This window comes from Scomber japonicus, chromosome 7 (assembly GCF_027409825.1).
Source record: "Scomber japonicus isolate fScoJap1 chromosome 7, fScoJap1.pri, whole genome shotgun sequence".
In the NCBI taxonomy this organism is placed as follows: Eukaryota; Metazoa; Chordata; class Actinopteri; order Scombriformes; family Scombridae; genus Scomber; species Scomber japonicus.
In genome coordinates this window covers 10501943-10521524 of record NC_070584.1, presented here as the reverse complement: position 1 = coordinate 10521524, position 19582 = coordinate 10501943, and the positions used below count along the sequence as shown (strand labels likewise).

Here is a 19582-nt window from a genome sequence, read left to right as displayed (position 1 = left end):
TCTTATTTATCTAAATACAGTGTAACATTACCAGTCTTTACTACAAATAGATAGATATAATATTACCTTATTCAAAAAGAGCCTACTAGTTTTACGCGAAAGACTACCAACAAATGTTAACAAAAATATCTGCTTGCATTTGCCCAAAAGTCTATTCACTTTGAGAATATAAACCATGAACTACAGTTTATAACACTTGGCCCGCTCCCCCTGTTGGCGCACCAGGAGGACAAAACGAGCGCGCCCTCGCTGCGTTTGCTCGCACTTTCCAGCGCTGTCAGCTGACAGGTGACGTCATCCAAAACAAACGCCCCCCCCCTCTCCTGCTCTCAGAGACTGAACGGTAGCGAAGATGCTCGGCGGGCGGGGCTTAGCGGCAGCTCCCGACGACCAATAAACACACGCATAGAGTGTGTGTCCACTTCGTTCATCGGTCAGGCTTTTTCCGGTACGAGGGGAGCATCGTGTTTTTTTTTATATATTTCTCTCAGTTCCGTGTTTTCTGTAGCCTCACCAAAGACTTCATATTTTCGTAAAAAACACAAATAATCCAGTAAGTATCCAAACTGTGTGCTGTTCTTCTTGGTTAGGAAGACACGTTTTAGCCAACTATGAGTACAGTGGGCTAATGGGTTATCTCGCTACAGACATATTTACACAAACTACGTTAATTAACGCTAGCTAACTTCGATTACGTTTGGTATCAGACAAAAACACAACAACATAACCTTAACTAACCTAATTTATCCTTTGCTACAAGTGTCCTGATGTTATTGTTTTTACATAATCAGTTATACCACACTTTCTCAGTATTACAACTGGTCAATAACAAATAAGGATGCCCTGCTTTCAACAGGCCTATTGTCACATGAAGGTTTGGTTAACTAGCTGGCTAATTGAAAGTAAATGCTAAATAACTGTTTGTTTTAACAGTAAATAAAAGCACTAGATATCTAGTTTCTGTGAGCGTCAGTGTTGTTCTACTTAACCATATGGTGTCAACATGTCTCTTAATGAGCTTACAGTACGTTAAGTTGCAAAGTCAAATCTCGTGTTTAAGATCAATAAACTCAGCCATCAGTGATCAATACTATTGTTCTTGTTGTTAGAGGTTTTCTTTTTAGTTTTGAAAGTGTCAGCTTGGACATTTAATGTAACCTCGTGCTGCAAGTCACGAGGTTTGTTTTCATATGCCACACCCAGTCATCATACTTTATGTAGTTTACATTATTACTAAGACACTGTATTATAAATGTGTTTGTTGTTTTAGGTGTTGCCTCTAAGATGGCTATGGTGAAGAGTGGTTGGCTTCATCGACAAAGTAAGTAGTGGTACACAGGCACAGCAGCTTCAACACCATTTTAAAAGGGGACTGTTTTCAGCTCTTTATTTTTTGTTCTGGGACTTTACATTAGTAGCTTTGTATGACTATGGCAGATTCCGATCCGATCTGAAATATGGGAGCTAACAACAACTCATGGAAAAACCAAGACTACAGTATGGACAGCTGTTTATACACATGCATGGCAATCTGAGATCAGCTCACTGGCAAGATAGAAAAATACACCGCAAAAGAAAAGTTGAGCACAGGTTGAATCACTTGCTTTTGATTCTTAGTGAGAATTTCTACATATGTTAACTTTGAGTTTAGGAACTTTTACCAAGTTTATCATAGATATCCAACTTCATATCTGTGTATAAATAATGTAAAACCACAAAAAGCATCTTAGGTTCCCTTTGATAAGTATTGTATAATAATATCCATAACAAATAGTAAAGATGCTGCAACAGTTGGTGAGAAATAAGTCTTTAAAAATCAGATAAAGATATTTTGGATTGAATTTGACTGTAGTGTATTTTCATGTTAGGTACCATACTACGCCGTTGGAAAAGGAACTGGTTTGACTTGTGGGCTGATGGACGACTTGTGTTCTATAATGACCAACAATGCCGTGACATGGAGGATGATATCCACATGAGGGTCGACTGCATCAACATCCGCAATTCTGCTGCGTGTCAAGGTACTTGTAGATGATGTGTATGATGATTTCAGTGAATCAGATTAACAGTGTAGAAGTGTTCTTCTGCTCATGTTTTGAACTCTTTCTGGCTCCTCAGACCTGAACCCTCCGGAGGGGAAGATGCGTGATGCCTTGCTGCAGATCGTGTGCAGAGATGGTCGGGTCATCAGTCTGTGTGCAGACAGTGCAGATGATGCTCTGTAAGACAACACATACCTACTTAGTCATCATATCAGTTTGTTTAATGTTAATGTTATGTTAGTGAAGTTTCATGCTTTAGTCTGATATATTCTAGACATGATTTAATTCTAAAAGACTCTTTTTGTTGCAGGGCATGGACCATGGCACTGCAGGATGCCAGAATTAATATGGTGAGATTCTGCTACATCTTAAATTGTTTCACTTTTGCTTTGTCCATCAAAGTATGAACTGGTAGTTGTTGTAAAATGAATGTATCTATGTTTTATATATTAGATTAACTGTGACTCCAACTGAACTCAGAGTTAAAAACTGTTAATTTCTTACTTCCAAAAATACAAGAACTTTAGGGGCGGGGTTTGTAGGGCTGACCATTGCTGATTGGTCAAATACAGACACTGTAACTACTTTAAATTGTGTACCTGGTTCCACACATGCAAGGGAAACGCAAACAGGGTTATACAACAGGGATGTTTTCTTAGTGGCTAATGATGGTAACCTCATTTCTGTTTTTTTAGATGGTCACTCCTCCTCAGATCAGCTTTGCACAGGAAGTGACTGCTTCCGCTCCTCCCCCCTACTCAGAATATGCTCCCCCACCTCAGGTAAAAGATGAAACAGTTTGCATGTGACTGTAAACTAGCTAAAAGTTTAGTCTAACCCAGAATTTTTTGTTATTGTTGGAAGTGAACATGTGCATGTCAGAACATTTCTTTCTTACTCTCACAATAAATTAGTCAAACTTAGTCCTGTATACCTATAGACTGTTAACATACAATCATTGTGTAAGATATATAAACATAGGAAATATTTGATTAGGGAAATCTCAAGCAAAGAAGAAACATGACTAAAAAAACACCTTTTTAAGACACTTTTTAAAGTAGTCATGGGTGAAAAGGAAATATCTTTTCAGTGTTTGTCTCTTGAGGAGGCTTATGTCATACACACGATTGCACCAAATGTTACATGTTTTCACAGTATATTTGCTCATATTCAATGATCATTGTAAAAGGAGAAGGAAACTAGTGAGTCAGGCAAAACCAAAAAAAGAAAGTGGACTGCATTACAACAAAGTTGACACCTACAGCCATCTAGTGGTGTAGTAATAGAAGTGGATGGAAGTGACTTAAAACAGTATTTGTTACATTAACACTGAATCCAACAAGTCTCTGTAATATGAAAGGTTTATGTGAATCAGCAGAGGCCTAATGGGGTTTTTCTTCTGTCACTTTTCCCCAGGTTTATGCTCCAGGACCGTATGGAGAGTATGTTGCACCTGCCCCACATGCTACACAGATTGTATACTCAGCTGATGGCCAACCATACGCTGTTGCTTATCCTTATCAGTACCAAGGTAAAAGACTGCGTAACTCTCAGAAAATGTGCAGAAGTAAACCCGAATATTGAATTTAAGATGGTATAGAATAATGCAAAAAATGCAACAAGCCTCTATAGTTTTACTCAACGCTGTGAGGCTGCACTTATGATGCAGTCACACAATATCATCAGAACGGGAAGAACTGGATAACAACCTGCTATTCACACATTATTTCAACATGGTTAAATAATATTTTCTAGTCTTGTCACACCAGAAAAAAACTAAACTGGCTGCTTTTGTTTGCTTTTGTCACACATTTGTAGCAGTTTTAAAAATGAAACCAGATAACTGAAATAAAAGGTGTACTGCTCCCCTTTAAATAGCAGTCAAAGGCATAAGAAGACATAAAGAAAATAGGGGTTACTTTAGTTGTATGTCTCCTCAGTTTGAATGTGCTCATTTTCAGTATTGCTAACCTAATGTTGTCATTGTGTTTGTAGGCGGGTACCCTGCTGCTGGAGTGAACCATGTCGTAATTCGGGAGCGCCAGCGTGACGACGGAGGAGATGTGGCTTTGGGCATGCTCGCTGGAGCGGCAACCGGTTTGGCACTCGGCTCTCTCTTCTCTGTCTTTTAGCGTTTCGATTAACACGACACCTTATAGCACACCATTCCCCTGTTTATGCAGCATTTGGCTTCTTCTCTGTGCCATCACATGAGTCGGAGTAAAATGCCTCTGTTGGGCTGTTTCCATCTATGAAGCATGATTGTGATGAGCAGGCGATTACTCCCTATATATATAAATACTGTTAGCACTTTCTCAGATGCCCTGTGGCACTCTCCCACCCCCTTTTGTGTTGTCTGAAAATGAATGTTCTTAACCAAAAATACTTACTTTAAAGAGTTATTTAAATGACAAGAAGACTCAACTATTCTCACGTATACTAAAGGTCCTCTTTGCTAAACATCTCAGTCATGTTTGTTCCTGTTTCACGGAGCACCTTTATCCTTAATGTTTTGTTTTTTACAGGTTTTGTGTTCATCTGTGTACTGTACCTCATGTTATTTTACTTTTTTTTTTTTTTTTTTCATGGATCACTTGTCTATTTTGGCTGTGAATATGCTGTGTTTCTTCAAGTCCTCAGGTTATTTGTGGTGGAGGCAGGCTTGAATGAGAGTTGTGTTAAGAGGATTGTGCACACAAAGCAATAAATCAATGAAATCAGAGCATTAAATTAATTTCATTGTAGCATTTTTAGGTTTCGGTGGAATCTGGTTGAGGTTTCATGTCTGATGTTGTCGTCACCACAAATAAGTCTACATGTGAGGAAACACTGGCATGTACACAATGTGCTTTTAAGTGAAAAAGGGACTTCACTCCTTAAAGTTCTGTCTTATTTTTTTTCGTTGGCAGCTGTCGGATCACGTTTCATTTCATATTAGTGATTTTATATTTTGGTTTATATTTCAGTGGGCTCGGTGCATTATACACAAATACTGATCAGATGAATCAGCCCACATCAGTTACACTTCGGTTACTTAGTTTTCACTCCAATTGACTTCAATATTTTCAGATTTTCCCATTATTCATTATTCATGGTAATTATGACTGCATTTATTCACATACAATGGCAATTTCTGCTTGGTCTGCTTTTCAAACAGATGTTGTATATTGTCATTAATGTCACTGACGAGAAGTATAAGACTTGTATTTCCAAATCATTTCATCTTTGCAAATTATCAGCTTCTGCGAGCAGTGTGATGTGATGTCATTTTTCTACATGTATTAAAGATGTAAAATTCTATAAAAACCTGTTTCTTTCTCATATCAAATGTACTAATTAAGTTATGATTTACCCTGCATTTAAAATACAAATATCTGACAATTAACTAAGATGTATTTTAACAATTAAATATATTCACAAAGGTATGAATGACTTTTTTTGTTGTTTATTTCACCTTGAGACTTTTGTTCACAGAACATGTCATGTAGGATATAACAAAAGTGCAATCATAACATCATGTTTTATTCATGTAACCAGTAAGTAACCTCTGCACACACCAAAATAAATTCTTGAATATAATATTTCAAATCCAAAGGCAACACAGTTTGAGCACATAGGCCTACAAATACCTATAAACCCTTAAACAGACTTTGTTTGGAAGTTGAACCTGTGTTAGAAACAGAGCTAAAGTTCAAAAAAACAAAACACCTTCATAACAGATATGACATGATGGAAACTGTCAATGAGTAGAAAATATGCACACTGACATCGTAGCCCTCTTTGTAGGCTAAAGAAGATTTGAGTTTAGAAAATGCTTTTAATCACATTATTGTACAGTACTTACGGTAAAACTTTATCATATCAAGTGCAATATAATTCTCCTAAGATAAAAGTAAGAGGTATGTAGTGTTGGAAGGCCATCACCATCTGTACAATGAGAGTGATTAAAGGTGCACTGTGGAGTTTCCTTGTAAACAAATTAAAGTTATGTTTAGATTTAGTGTTACTCATCAAAACACATGGTGTGTATTTTTAATGTCCAGGAGGGAGGTACAAATATCACATCACACAGCAACAAAACGAGGACTGTCTCGTTAAAAAATGGTTCCATAGTGCTACTAGAAGTCATAGACTCCACATGGTACCTATAATCAAAAATGTCTTAAAAGAAAATAGACTATTTTTTATGTCTTTGGTTGAAGGCATGCAATAAAAGAGTAAAACAAATATGAAACATTGCAAATAAAGAGTGTGGATGTAAACATAGTGCAGAAACACTTGATTAAATGATTAGTATGTCAATCAATTATATCAATTATGATTTTGATAATTTGATTAATTGTTTTAGTTCACTATACAGTATGAAGGGTAAACATCTGCTGTTATAGCAAGTTAAACCTTAATATATGCTTTCTTTTCATCTTAATGTAAAGTATACTTTTATGCATTTGAGAACTTTCAGCTCCAGCAACCTGTAATGAACATTTTTGTGACAGATTCATCGATTTATCAAGCCTGTAACTGACTGAAGATAGTTGTTAGTTGCAGCTGTATTTATGAGCAGATAGTGACTGTTATTAGCCTTCTTGACCAAAATCCTCAGTAAATTTCTGCAGCTTCCCTAAATCCTCCTCGTTCACTGTTGGCTTGGTGTTGGCCAGCGACCTCAGCATGTCAGCCTGCAAGTAAAATAACAGGGAGGTCAGAATCAGTCCTGATCACTGTAGTTGTTGCTGTGTTCATAATAAAACCGAACTATTAAGAAATGGTTGAGTTAAATAAAACATGCACACATTTCCCCTCTTGATGAATATTTGCAGTTAGAAAGCCAACACTTTGCTCACCATGCACACAACTGGCTCTAGAAGTTTATCCTCGGGAAGCTCCATCCACGTCATCGCTATGGCGTTGGGATCACCTGGTGAGCACGGAGTCAGGAGGTCCTCCACCACAACATCAGGATTACTCCATGATGAACCTCGAACCTTATTAAGTGTGTGTGGAAGAACAGAAGTAAAGACTCAAAGCAGCATTACTATATGTACAGCTACTTGGACTTAAAGCTACACTATGCAAGATTTGTTCACTGGTATTTGTAAACAAACAATATATTGGACCAAGCATGTTAGCCTACTGATGTTTTTTTCACTTTACCTTTTTGAAGTGCGTGGCTGACTGAACCTTCCTGATGGGGTACATGAGGGCATCCCTGACAATAATACTGATGTCTGCCCCAGAGTAGCCTTCTGTCTTTTTACCCAGTGTGATGAAGTCCGCCTCTGTCAGTTCGTTGGGGGTGGAACCCAGATGCAGTTTGAACATGAAGGAGCGGGCATGCTCCTCAGGCAGAGGAATGTAGATTCGCTTTTCAAACCTAAGACACAGACAAAAGATTCAATCAGCTGTTATAAAGACAAGTGAACTGATATTTGAACTAGAGAAAATATGGAGGTTATTGTATTATCTCTGATGGTAAAACTGGAAAATGAATGGCTTTGCTCTGAGTTTCACACCACTGATGCTTGTTTCCTTTTTCTCGGAAGAAAACTGTAGTTGGTTTAGAATAAGAATTGTTAGTGATTTATATTTATTTTTTTAGCATTTGAAGAGTACACTCTCCTGTTAGTGTGTATTCTCTGATTACTCACACATTCATTATGTATGGACTAAGTGAATGAAACTAACCTTCTCCTGATAGCTGAGTCTAGTGTCCAGGGTATATTTGTGGCTCCCAGAACCAGGATTCCATCATTATCATTTCCAACACCTGTAAGACATTTCTTACACTTAACAATAGTTCTGACCAAGGATGGTCAATATGGCCCTAGAATAATATCTATCTATATATATTTCAGGGTATTTCTGGGATGATGATATTCTTTATGATAAGGCAGAATATGGTGGTGGTTTCTTCCCATTAAAAGAGAGTTTTTCCTTGCGGCTGTAGCCAAGTGCTTGCTCATGTGGGAATGTTGGGTCTCTATAAATTAAATGAAAGAGTACAGTCTAGACCTGCTATATGTGTAAAGTGCCTTGAGATGACTTTTATTGTGACTTGACGCTATATTAATAAAGATTGATTGATTGATTCTTGCTTACCCTGCATCTGGACCAGGAACTCTGTCTTGATTCTGCATGCTGCTTCGCTCCTGTAGCTACAGAGGAGGTCAAGGTCATCGATGAAAATGATAGATGGTTTGAGTTCTCGGGCTACACTGAACAAGTTTCTCACCGTCCTAGGGAGACAGAGAGAGAGAGAGAGAGAGAGAGAGAGAGAGAGATGGAGACATAACAGATTTTTATTGTCAGTTTCTCACATTCACAGTTTCATCATCATGTAAAGAACCTGGGCCTCACTTTTCACTTTCTCCCAACCACTTGGACATGAGGTCAGAGGAGGAGATGGAGAAGAAGGTGGAGTTGTTGGCTTTGGTGGCTATAGCTTTAGCCAGGTATGTTTTCCCAGTTCCTGGAGCGCCAAACAGAAGAATCCCACGACAAGGAGTTTTCTTTCCTGCACAAATATTTACAGTATTATTAAATACTATTAAAATCTACATAGTTATTTCAAGAGGTTTAAAGCTGACTCTTGTTTTGTGTACCTGTGAACAGATGAGGGAATTTGACGGCTTCCTTTAAAGCTTCTTTGGCTCCATCAAGTCCAGCTACATCATCCCACTTAATGTTTGGCTTTTCCATGACAATGGCATCTGAAAGAGAGATGGACATTATAAACTTTTAACTATTTTTTTTTAGAATTTTAATAGGATAATATTTCAGTGGAAAAAACGTATCAGAAGGAAATTATTAAAATTGAATAAGTTTCGTGTCAATTATTGCAATGTTCCCTACCATGGGACTAATAAAGGCATATCTTATTTTATGTATTAATTTCTAAAAGCAGTAAACACCATATGTCACTGCTGCATCTGTCTACATTCATTAAATGCTGTAGCAGTGTCATTCACCTGAGAGTTGAGTTTGGAATTTCTTCTTCTCCTGATCATCCCCTTCATCACTTTCATTACTGAAATTAAATGAAAAACAGCACAAACCCTGATTTATTGATACTTATTGAGCACTGAACTGTGGTTTGTACCTTGTAGGACATGCAAGTTTTGTGCTACCTCATCCCACAGGAGACCTTCAGCTGTGGATTGACTTCAATTCAATTCAATTCAATTCAATGCCCTCATTGTCATTGCACAGCAGTATAATGCAATTGTGTGTCCCCTGTGGCTAATACACACAAAAACAGCAACAGACAACATAAACCAACAAACAATGAGACACATAAAAGACATAACGGATAAAAAACAGAATATAAAAAAGGCAGTAATAAATAAATACATAAATAGGAGGTAGTAATAAATACAGATACAGTAATAAAGTGCTGCTATTATTATTAGCCATATTTCTGCTGTTACCGAGCCTAGTTCTGCTCAGGGTTTCTTCCCATCAAAGGGGAGTTTTTCATTGCTGCTGTTGGGTCTAAATGAAAGATTACGGTCTATAGCTTTACTTTACAGTTCTCATAGTTTGCTAACACTTCCTAGAAAGAAACTGTAACTGTAATTTCTTACTTAATAACTTTGAAATACTGTGTAAAGATGGTACTTATTATAGAGGAAAAGGAAATAGTGTTTAATTGGTAAACCTACAACCTTGAGGCTTTTAGCACAGCAGGTCAGCTTCAACTAATCTGAAGAATAAAGTTTCCAATCATAAATTAACATCTATGTGGGTTTTAGTGGGTCCCTGTGAGTTATTCCAGTCGTACAGTAAGATTTTAGCAGTCTGTCTCCTCCAGATGGCGGTGAGTATTGATAGAGAAAGATGATGATGACGATGATGAAGCTGCAGAGGAGTGTGTGTCAGTTTTCATGTAAAGTTGTGTGTCATCAGTGTAACAATTAAATGAGATTGTATAGGGACTAATGACATGGCCAAGGGGGAGCATGTATAGTCTGAAAAGGATGGGGCCAAGGACTGACCCCTGGGGGACCCCATAGGTGAAAATGTGTGTTCGACACTTTACACTTCCACAGGAAATGCACAGTTCTGTTGGTGAGGTAAGACTGAAACTAGTTAAGGGCAGTGTCAGTGAGTCGAATGCTGTGAACGGTTGAGAAGTATATCTTGATCAACAGTGTCAAAGGCAACAGTCAAATTAAGGAGGATGAGGAGGGAAGGTGAGCCAGCATCAGCTGCAATCAGTAGGTCATTTGTGACTCTAACCAGAGCTATTTCTGTACTGTGGGCAGAGTGGAAACCACCAGACTGAAATTTTTTAAAGAGGTTGTTGTATTTGAGGTGGTCCTGAAGGTGGGCAGCAACTACTGTTCCAGTAATTGGGGAGAGGAATGGGAGATTGGAAATTGCCCCGTGATTGGCAAAAACTTCTGGATCAAGAGTGGTTTCTTAAAAAGTGGTCTGATTATGGTGGTTTTTAAAGCAGATGGAGCATAGCCAGTCTGGAGGGAGTGGTTCATTACAATAATGATCAAGGGACTTATGGCAGAGATGACTATAAAACAGAACATTTGTTTTCAAGAAAAACACCACAAGGCACCTTTAACAAAACTCAAATAACTGTCCCAGAACTCCATTTTCATTATTATTTACACCAAATTATAAAGTTAATTATTAGGAGACAGGAAATGTTAAACAAAGTGTTACTAGATATGTTGTAAAAACGATCCTCATGGACACCAAGAATTTAAACAAGTGCTGAAGAAAGTTACAACAACAACAACAAAAACTATGGTATTTACAGACTCATTCCACAGTCTAATTGCTCAGTCTCACCCTTTGTCATTTGACTCTTTGACAGGTTTGGATGGACCCTTTTCCTTCTTCTTAAGCTGTTCTGTTCTGTCCAGGTAGTCTGCACATTTGGCCCTGATGCTCTGCTTTGCTCGATGGCCCTGAGTCTCATCTGTGGTGTGTGGACAGAAGTGTATTTTAAATAAATAAAATCACACAAATGCTTTATGAAACACTCACACTTGATGACATGAAGGAAGTACTGCACTGCTCTCTGATAACACCTGAGGGTCCTCCTCTGCTGCTTTGCTGGTGAGATCTATAGCTTTCTGAGAACAACAGACACATGAGTGAGAAGAGGTTAGTGAACAGTCTTCTCATAACTTGTTGTGGGTAGTAACTAATGGCTTTTAATGGCTAATGGACATGATAAATAATTTACCAATACTTTATAGATCAGTTAGAAGTTAAAAATACAAATAAGGTTTGCATTGACAGGTTACAAAACATCCTTTAGCTGATGTCTATGCTTTTTATTTGATAGTAATGCAGTTATACTATAAGGTACTAATGAGATAGTTACTCTGATTATTTACTTAATTAAAAGTACCAGTACTACAGTCATATAGGCTATGTATTATATTATTGTGTCTCGTATTGTCAATAAAATGTAGGTAAATTATCAATTGTAGTACTTCTGCCTAGTCCCAGTGTAAACAGTAAAACATTGAATGAAGACAGCTCAATTTACAAGAGGGGTCAAAAAAGGTTGGAAACCTATGGTGTAATTTAACAGTGCATTGTTTTGTACAAACATACATTTTGTGTATTATTTCATCTAAAACTTAGTTTACAAGTCATTTTGGTATATTTACAACTGTCAAATGAATGTAGAGTAAAAGTACAATATTTTCATTTGAATTGTAGTGGAGTAGAAGTGTAAAGTAACATAAAATGAAAATACTGTCACTAATGAGTCATTTACAGTGATTTAAAGCTGTTTCTCATTCATTAAAATGACGCACTGCTTTAACGAAGCAGCTTCTTCCTAAAACTTTGTTACTCACCTGTAAATTGCCACCAGCCATTACGTCGCTCAAACTGTACTCTGTCTTCAAAGGCTTCAAATACAACTGTATGCCTATAATGTCTGTTGTTGTCCTGTTTTCTGTTACTTATGTTTCATTTTTAGAACAACTGCAGTCGGAAAAACATCCCAAAGCTTTTGTGTCTCTTCCGCATCAACAGAAAGCTCCCTCTCGCTTCCGCGGTGGTCACGTGACAGCGTCATCTTTAAAGGTCTCTTCTTCAGGCATATTTTCAATTATATAAAACACTAAAACAATAATAGTTTCTTTCTGATAAGGTTTTGCACAAAAACTTAAATTATCCTATTAAAATTCTTAAAATAGTTAAAAATTGTGTGACCCAGTTTGTCATTGGTAATGTACATGCATGTCAGCACAATTTGTTCTTACTCCTACAATTAATGAGTCGAATTCAGTTCTGTAAATCTATAGACTGTTAACAATCATTGTGTAAGATACATAAAAATTGGAAATATGTCTTAGATTGTTTAAAGATATAAAATTCTATAAAAACCTGTTATATTTCTCATATCAAATGTACTAATTAAATTATGATTTACCCTGCATTTAAAATACAAATATCTGACTGACAAAGTGGGTGGAGCACACCATTTGTCCCCATTGACCACATTTGTACCATAACTTATTAATTTAATTATACTTGTTTGTTGGTTTGGACCATAAGTTAGTCAGTAATCAAACTTTGCAGATACTTACTATAGTATATTTGCTTTTAAGTTACATCTCAGGAGACTTTTGGTTAAAATAAAACACACACACTTGTATTAAGGTTAGTTAGAGTTTATTGGTTTAGTTTGAGCTCATAAATTAAGTATTTTCTTTCTTTGTTACTCACTATACTTACAATGTGCTCAGGAGTAAGGGAGGAGGCAGCCTTCGGTTTCCTGAATTTAGACTGGTGACATCATTAATTAGGGTAGAACCATGTGAAGGGGTGGTCAGAGAATTATTGCATACATTATTAAGGGGGTTTGTGATTTGATTAAGTTGGTTGCAGATGTAATGTAGGGAGGCTGTATAAAAGTGATGCCATTTGAATCTTTTTGGTTACACGTGTAACATAGTGGCACTTATTATAAATAAACTACTGTTGGACAACTGATTAAGCCTTCTGTGTCTGCCTCCTACTAAAGATCAAACCACTTTGGTCGGCCTGTACCACACTGACAATTAACTAGTTGAACAATTAAATATATTCACAAATTTATGAATGACTTTTTGTTGTTGTTTATTTCACCCTGAGACTTTCGTTCACAGAACATGTCATATAGCATACAACAAAAGTGCAATCATAACATCATGTTTTATTCATGTAACCAGTAAGTAACCTCTGTACACCCCAAAATAAAGTGGAAGTTGAACTTGTTTAAGAAAACAGCTCAACTTTAAACAAAAAAACCTTCATAACAAATATGACATGATGGAAACTGTCAATGAGTAGAAAATATGCACACTGACATTGTAACTGTCATTGTAGACAAAAGAAGATTTGGGTTTAGAAAATACTTTTAATCACATTATTGTACAGCACTTACAGTCATTTGCTTGTAAAATTCAGAAACCTGATTGAAACCCAAATGTCCTTTTTTAAAGCTGTTAGTGACAACTGTATCAAGTAAAATCAAATGAAAATAACCCGTAAAAAGTTAATTGCAGATTAAAAAGAGTGGCTTCATACATTTCAAGGATAAATTCCTATTTATAAAAACAAAACTTTATCATATCAAGTGCAATATAATTCTTCTAGGATAAAAGTAAGAGGTATGTAGTGTTGGAAGGCCATCACCATCTGTACAATGAGAGTGATTAAAGGTGCACTGTGGAGTTTCCTTGGAAACAAATTAAAGTTATGTTTAGATTTAGTGTTACTCATCAAAACACATGGTGTGTATTATTAATGTCAGGGAGGGAGGTACAATATCACATCACACAGCAACAAAACGGGGACTGTCTCGTTAAAAAATGGTTCCATAGTTCCACAGGGTACCTTTAATCAAAATGTTCTTTAAAAAAATAGAGACTATTATTATGACTTTGGTTGAAGGCATGCAATAAAAGAGTAAAACAAATATGAAACATTGCAAATAAAGAGTGTGGATGTAAACATGATCCTTAGTGGATGGTTAATAGTGCAGAAACACTTGATTAAATGATTAGTATGTCAACAAAAACGTTATCAGTTATGATTTTGATAATTCAATTAAATGTTTTAGTTCACATTTCAGTGTGAATGGTAAACATCTGCTATTATAGCAAGTTAAACCTTAATATATGCTTTCTTTTCTTTTTTTTCACATCTTAATGTGAAGTATAATTTTATGCATTTGAGAACTTTCAGCTCCAGCAACCTGTAATGAACATTTTTGTGACAGATTCATCGATTTATCAAGCCTGTAACTGACTGAAGATAGTTGTTAGTTGCAGCTGTATTTATGAGCAGATAGTGACTGTTATTAGCCTTCTTGACCAAAATCCTCAGTAAATTTCTGCAGCTTCCCTAAGTCCTCCTCGTTCACTGTTGGCTTGGTGTTGGCCAGCGACCTCAGCATGTCAGCCTGCATGGAAGATAACAGGGAGGTCAGAATCAGTCCTGATCACTGTAGTTGTCGCTGTGTTCATAATAAAATCAAACTATTAAGAAATGGTTGAGTTAAATAAAACATGCACACATTTCCCCTCTTGATGAATATTTGCAGTTAGAAAGCCAACACTTTGCTCACCATGCACACAACTGGCTCTAGAAGTTTATCCTCGGGAAGCTCCATCCACGTCATTGCTATGGCGTTGGGATCACCTGGTGAGCACGGAGTCAGGAGGTCCTCCACCACAACATCAGGATTACTCCATGATGAACCTCGAACCTTAATAAGTGTGTGTGGAAGAACAGAAGTAAAGACTCAAAGCAGCATTACTATATGTACAGCTACTTGGACTTAAAGCTACACTATGCAGGATTTGTTCACTGGTATTTGTAAACAAACAACATTCCTCCCTGGATCCACCAGAGCTGAGAGCAGAAAGAGACCAGGAATGATGGAGCAGTGCTAAATGTAGAGCTTCATCTCTCTGCTCTGTGTGTGTGTAGCTCAGCCCTGCCCTCAATCAAGCAGACACACAGACCTGCAGCTCTTTATACATCCATGACACAGACAGAGAGCAGAGTGGAGCAGAGGAGAGAGATAGAGACAGCAATGTCACTACGAGTCCCGATAAAATACAGAAGGCAGGGTCTCTGCAGAAAGATACACTGCCACACACAGTGGGTCATAAGTGATGATTGAGAGATATTATTTTTAGAGTCTATACATATTTTTAGGAAAATCCTGCATAGTATATTCAAAACCACAACTACAGCAATGTTCAAAATTGCAAGAATGAAAACACACAAAGCTCTTGAACTCCAGAAAGTTTTATGGATGCATCTGATCATAAACTATGAAAGTGTTTATATGGAAGTATCCAAAAAATCCTGCAATGTTTTACATTTACATATATATGGCAGTGGTGCTCTTTTTCTGTACAGTAAACCTTTCCTGATGAAGGTCTGGAGACTAAAGTTAATTTGTGGAGAGGTGCTAGCATGTCTTTTGTCATATCAAGTTTCATTCTTCTGTGATTCTTTTCAAAAGTCTCTAATTGTTATCCCTTCTTTTTAAAAACAGTGTTACACTATACTATACTTGTTTCCAGCTGGATTCCCAAAAGAACATTGGACCAAGCATGTTAGCCTACTGATGTTTTATTCACTTTACCTTTTTGAAGTGCGTGGCTGACTGAACCTTCCTGATGGGGTGCATGAGGGCGTCCCTGACAATAATACTGATGTCTGCCCCAGAGTAGCCTTCTGTCTTTTTGCCCAGTGTGATGAAGTCTGCCTCTGTCAGTTCGTTGGGGGTGGAACCCAGATGCAGTTTGAACATGAAGGAGCGGGCGTGCTCCTCAGGCAGAGGAATGTAGATTCGCTTTTCAAACCTTAGACACAGACAAAAGATTCAATCAGCTGTTATAAAGACAAGTGAACTGATATTTGAACTAGAGAAAATATGGAGGTTATTGTATTATCTCTGATGGTAAAACTAGAAAATGAATGGCTTTGCTCTGAGTTTCACACCACTGATACTTGTTTCCTTTTTCTCTGAAGAAACCTGATTTATATTTATTTTTTAGCATTTGAAGAGTACACTCTCCTGTTAGTGTGTATTCTCTGATTACTCACACATTCATTATGTATGGACTAAGTGAGTGAAACTAACCTTCTCCTGATAGCTGAGTCTAGTGTCCAGGGTATATTTGTGGCTCCCAGAACCAGGATTCCATCATTATCATTTCCAACACCTGTAAGACATTTCTTACACTTAACAATAGTTCTGACCAAGGATGGTCAATATGGCTATTGGCCACCATAATGGTCATTATGGAAGAATATCATGATATTTTAGGGTAATATTCTTGTAGATATGACAAAATAATGAAAATATATTTTATGAATTCCAAGAACATATAATTGCAAGTTTTTCTTTCAAATATACAGTAAAAACAAAAAATAACTCAAAGTTATTCTGCCTGCTCGATTTAGAGCTCACAATAACTGTTGAGCTTTCTTCTTGCAATTTTTGGCTCGTGTCATACACAACTGGGTGCTTGAGGTATGAAATAAATTTGTTGTATTGCTCCTTTTGTTGTTACAGTTTTCTTGCACTTCTTACATATTACTGTGGTGTGTTGTACATCTGAATTTTGGTACCAAACACTTCGACACTACTGAAGTCCTTTTTGGAGTTAATTGCATCACCATGGAGCTGGTAGAAATGCTTGTTTTTACTGTGCCCAACAGTGTGACATCATTACATCCACATTATCACAATGGTTTTTTTTGTGTTAATCGTTAACAATACAATATGGCACACCCCTGAATCAGACCTGTTCTTGCTTACCTTGCATCTGGACCAGGAACTCTGTCTTGATTCTGCGTGCTGCTTCACTTTCGTTCTCGCTCCTGGAACCACAGAGGGAGTCGATCTCATCAATGAAAATGATAGATGGTTTGTGTTCTCGGGCTAAACTGAACAAGTTCTTCACCAACCTGGAGAGAGAGAGAGAGAGAGAGAGAGAGAGAGAGAGAGAGAGAGAGAGAGAGATGGAGACATAACAGATTTTTATTGTCAGTTTCTCACATTCACAGTTTCATCATCATGTAAAGAACCTGGGCCTCACTTTTCACTTTCTCCCAACCACTTGGACACAAGGTCAGAGGAGGAGATGGAGAAGAAGGTGGAGTTGTTGGCTTCTGTGGCTACAGCTTTAGCCAGGTAGGATTTCCCAGTTCCTGGAGGGCCAAAGAGAAGAATCCCACGCCAAGGAGTTCTCTTTCCTGCACAAATATTTACAGTATTATTAAAAACTATTAAAATCTACAGAGTTATTTCAGGAGGTTTAAAACTGATCCTAAAGCTTGTTATGTGTACCTGTGAACAGATGAGGGAATTTGATGGGCAAGATGACGGCTTCCTTTAAAGCTTCTTTGGCTCCCTCAAGTCCAGCTACATCATCCCACTTAATGTTTGGCTTTTCCATGACAATGGCATCTGAAAGAAAGATGGACATTATAAAGATTAAAGCATGTATTAATTTCTAAAAATAATAATACACCATATGTAACTGCTGCATCTGTCTGCATTCATTAAATGCTGTAGCAGTGTCATTCACCTGAGAGTTGACTTTGGAACTTCTTCTTCTCCTGGTCGTCCCCTTCATCACTTTCATTACTGAAATTAAATGAAAACAGCACACATTGTGATTTATTGTCACTTTATCGAGCCCTGAACTGCTTTGTAGGAATATGTGCCAAGAAATGCTGCACAGAAGAAGACTGCTAGCAAGTAAACGTGGATATAGACAATGCATGTTTTAAAGAAACGGCGCTGCAAATGTTCTATGAGGAATAAATGGCATTCATGTTTGTTAGGCCTCAAGGGTCATCATTGACCGTAAACAGACATTTTGTTTTCAATAAAACACCACAAGGCACCTTTAACAAAACTGAAATGACTGTCTCAGAGCTCCATTTTCATTATTATTTGCACTAAATATAAAGTTAATTATTAGTAGATTACAGGACATGTTAAACGAAGTGTTACCAGATATGCTGTAAAAACAACCATCATGGACACCAAGAATTTAAACAAGTGCTGAAGAAAGTTACAACAACAACAACAACAACAAACACTATAGTATTTGCAGTCTCATTCAATCACAGTCTAATTGCTCAGTCTCACCCTTTGTCACTTGACTCTTTGACAGGTTTGGATGGACTCTTGTCCTTCTTTTTCAGATATTCCTTCAGCTGCTCGGCTCTGTCCAGGTAGTCTGCACATTTGGCCCTGATGCTCTGCTTTGCTCGATCACCCTGAGCCTCATCTGTGGTGTGTGGGACAGGAGTACATTCTAAATGAAGTGAGACCACACAAATGCAGTATGAAATCAAACACTGGTAGGACACAAATCAAGATCCTCACATTTGACGACATGAAGGAAGTACTGCACTGCACTCTGATAACATCTGAGGGCCTCTTCGTAGTTTTTGGCTTTGTCTTCCTCTGATGCTTTGCTGGCAAGATCTATAGCTTTCTGAGAACAACAGACACATGAGTGAGAAGAGGTTTCTTTTTTCCAACCCAAAAATATTTAGTTTACTGTAGCGGAAGACAAAATAAACCAGGAAATATTCACATTCAGGAAGCTGAAACCAGAGAATTTGGACATTTGCTCTTAACAGACTCAAAACGGTTCGACTATCAAAATAGTTGGCCATTCATTTTCTGTCAATAAATTAATCAACTAATTGTTGCATCTACTGTCACAAGACATAGCCTATCTGAGTGGTTGTGATATGATTACTTTTGGGAATGGTATGTCCCAAGGAGGATGCTATAGTCCTAGTGTAAACAGTAGAAAATCCCATAAAGCTGCTCAAACTACAGCAACAACAGGGGTCAAAAAAGGTTGGAAATTAATTTAACAGTGCATTGTTTTGTACAAACATACATTTTGTGTATTACTTCATGTAAAACCTAAGTTTTAAGTAAAATGAAGTGTGCAGTAACTTAAAATAGAGATACTTAAGTAAAAGTCCATGAAGTAGCTACAGTACTCCAAAGGTAAACACCAATGAGGATTTTTCACAACCTGGCAACCCAAAAGTTGTTCTTATCGTTAATTTATCTTTAAAGCATAATTCATAACTTATTAATGACCATGAATAAAGCATTAGTTACTACTTCAATTATGTTATCAAAGTTAGTCTTCATTTACATTTAGCCTACGTATTATCACTCTCATTTACAGTGATTTAAAGCAGTTTCTCGTTCATTAAAATGACGCACTGCTTTGTCTCATATGATAATAAACTTACGTAACGAAGCAGCTTCTTCCTAAAACTTTGTTACTCACCTGTAAATTGCCACCAGCCATTACGTCGCTCAAACTGTACTCTGTCTTCAAAGGCTTCAAATACAACTGTATCCCTATAATGTCTGTTGTTATCCTGTTTTCTATTACTTATGTTTCATTTTTAGAACAACTGCAGTCGGAAAAACATCCCAAAGCTCTTCTGTCTCTTCCGCATCAACAGAAAGCTGCCTCTCGCTTCCGCGGTGGTCACGTGAC

At 37.3% G+C, this 19582-nt stretch overlaps 2 protein-coding genes and 1 pseudogene across 3 annotated transcripts; 1 reads left to right on the top strand and 2 right to left on the bottom strand.

Moving 5' to 3' along the window:
- The first annotated feature begins 450 nt into the window (after positions 1–450).
- Positions 451–5467, top strand: plekhb2 (pleckstrin homology domain containing, family B (evectins) member 2). The gene is made up of 8 exons (XM_053322838.1): positions 451–553; positions 1271–1321; positions 1869–2021; positions 2119–2221; positions 2353–2392; positions 2738–2824; positions 3459–3573; positions 4038–5467. Exons 2-8 carry the CDS (start codon positions 1285–1287, stop codon positions 4172–4174), a joined length of 672 nt encoding a protein of 223 aa, XP_053178813.1. The 5' UTR covers positions 451–553; positions 1271–1284; the 3' UTR covers positions 4175–5467.
- Positions 5468–6415: 948 nt separating this feature from the next.
- Positions 6416–12036, bottom strand: LOC128362160 (vacuolar protein sorting-associated protein 4B-like; annotated as a pseudogene).
- Positions 12037–13290: 1254 nt separating this feature from the next.
- LOC128362154 (vacuolar protein sorting-associated protein 4B-like) lies at positions 13291–19520 on the bottom strand. 2 transcript variants are annotated; one of them, XM_053322833.1, is made up of 11 exons: positions 19367–19520; positions 18433–18544; positions 18193–18334; positions 17624–17682; positions 17383–17502; positions 17132–17288; positions 16852–17000; positions 16171–16252; positions 15670–15889; positions 14638–14778; positions 13291–14472 (listed from the first exon to the last, which is right to left on the bottom strand). In XM_053322833.1, the coding sequence occupies exons 1-11, from the start codon at positions 19385–19387 to the stop codon at positions 14371–14373; spliced, it is 1305 nt and encodes a 434-aa protein (XP_053178808.1). In that variant the 5' UTR covers positions 19388–19520; the 3' UTR covers positions 13291–14370. The 2 variants fall into 2 exon arrangements, with proteins under 2 accessions (XP_053178808.1, XP_053178809.1); XM_053322834.1 differs by lacking the exon at positions 18193–18334 and having other exon boundaries at positions 19367–19507.
- Positions 19521–19582: the final 62 nt, after the last annotated feature.

Coding starts and splice junctions, on each gene's coding strand:
- plekhb2 (XM_053322838.1), top strand. CDS start 1,285: ATGGCTATGGTGAAGAGTGGTTGGCTTCATCGACAAA. Junction 1,322..1,868: donor TGGTTGGCTTCATCGACAAA/GTAAGTAGTGGT, acceptor TTTTCATGTTAG/GTACCATACTACGCCGTTGG. Junction 2,222..2,352: donor GACAGTGCAGATGATGCTCT/GTAAGACAACAC, acceptor TTTTTGTTGCAG/GGCATGGACCATGGCACTGC.
- LOC128362154 (XM_053322833.1), bottom strand. CDS start 19,387: ATGGCTGGTGGCAATTTACAG. Junction 17,289..17,382: donor ATTCCCTCATCTGTTCACAG/GTACACATAACA, acceptor ATATTTGTGCAG/GAAAGAGAACTCCTTGGCGT. Junction 14,779..15,669: donor CAGCCACGCACTTCAAAAAG/GTAAAGTGAATA, acceptor ACACTTATTAAG/GTTCGAGGTTCATCATGGAG.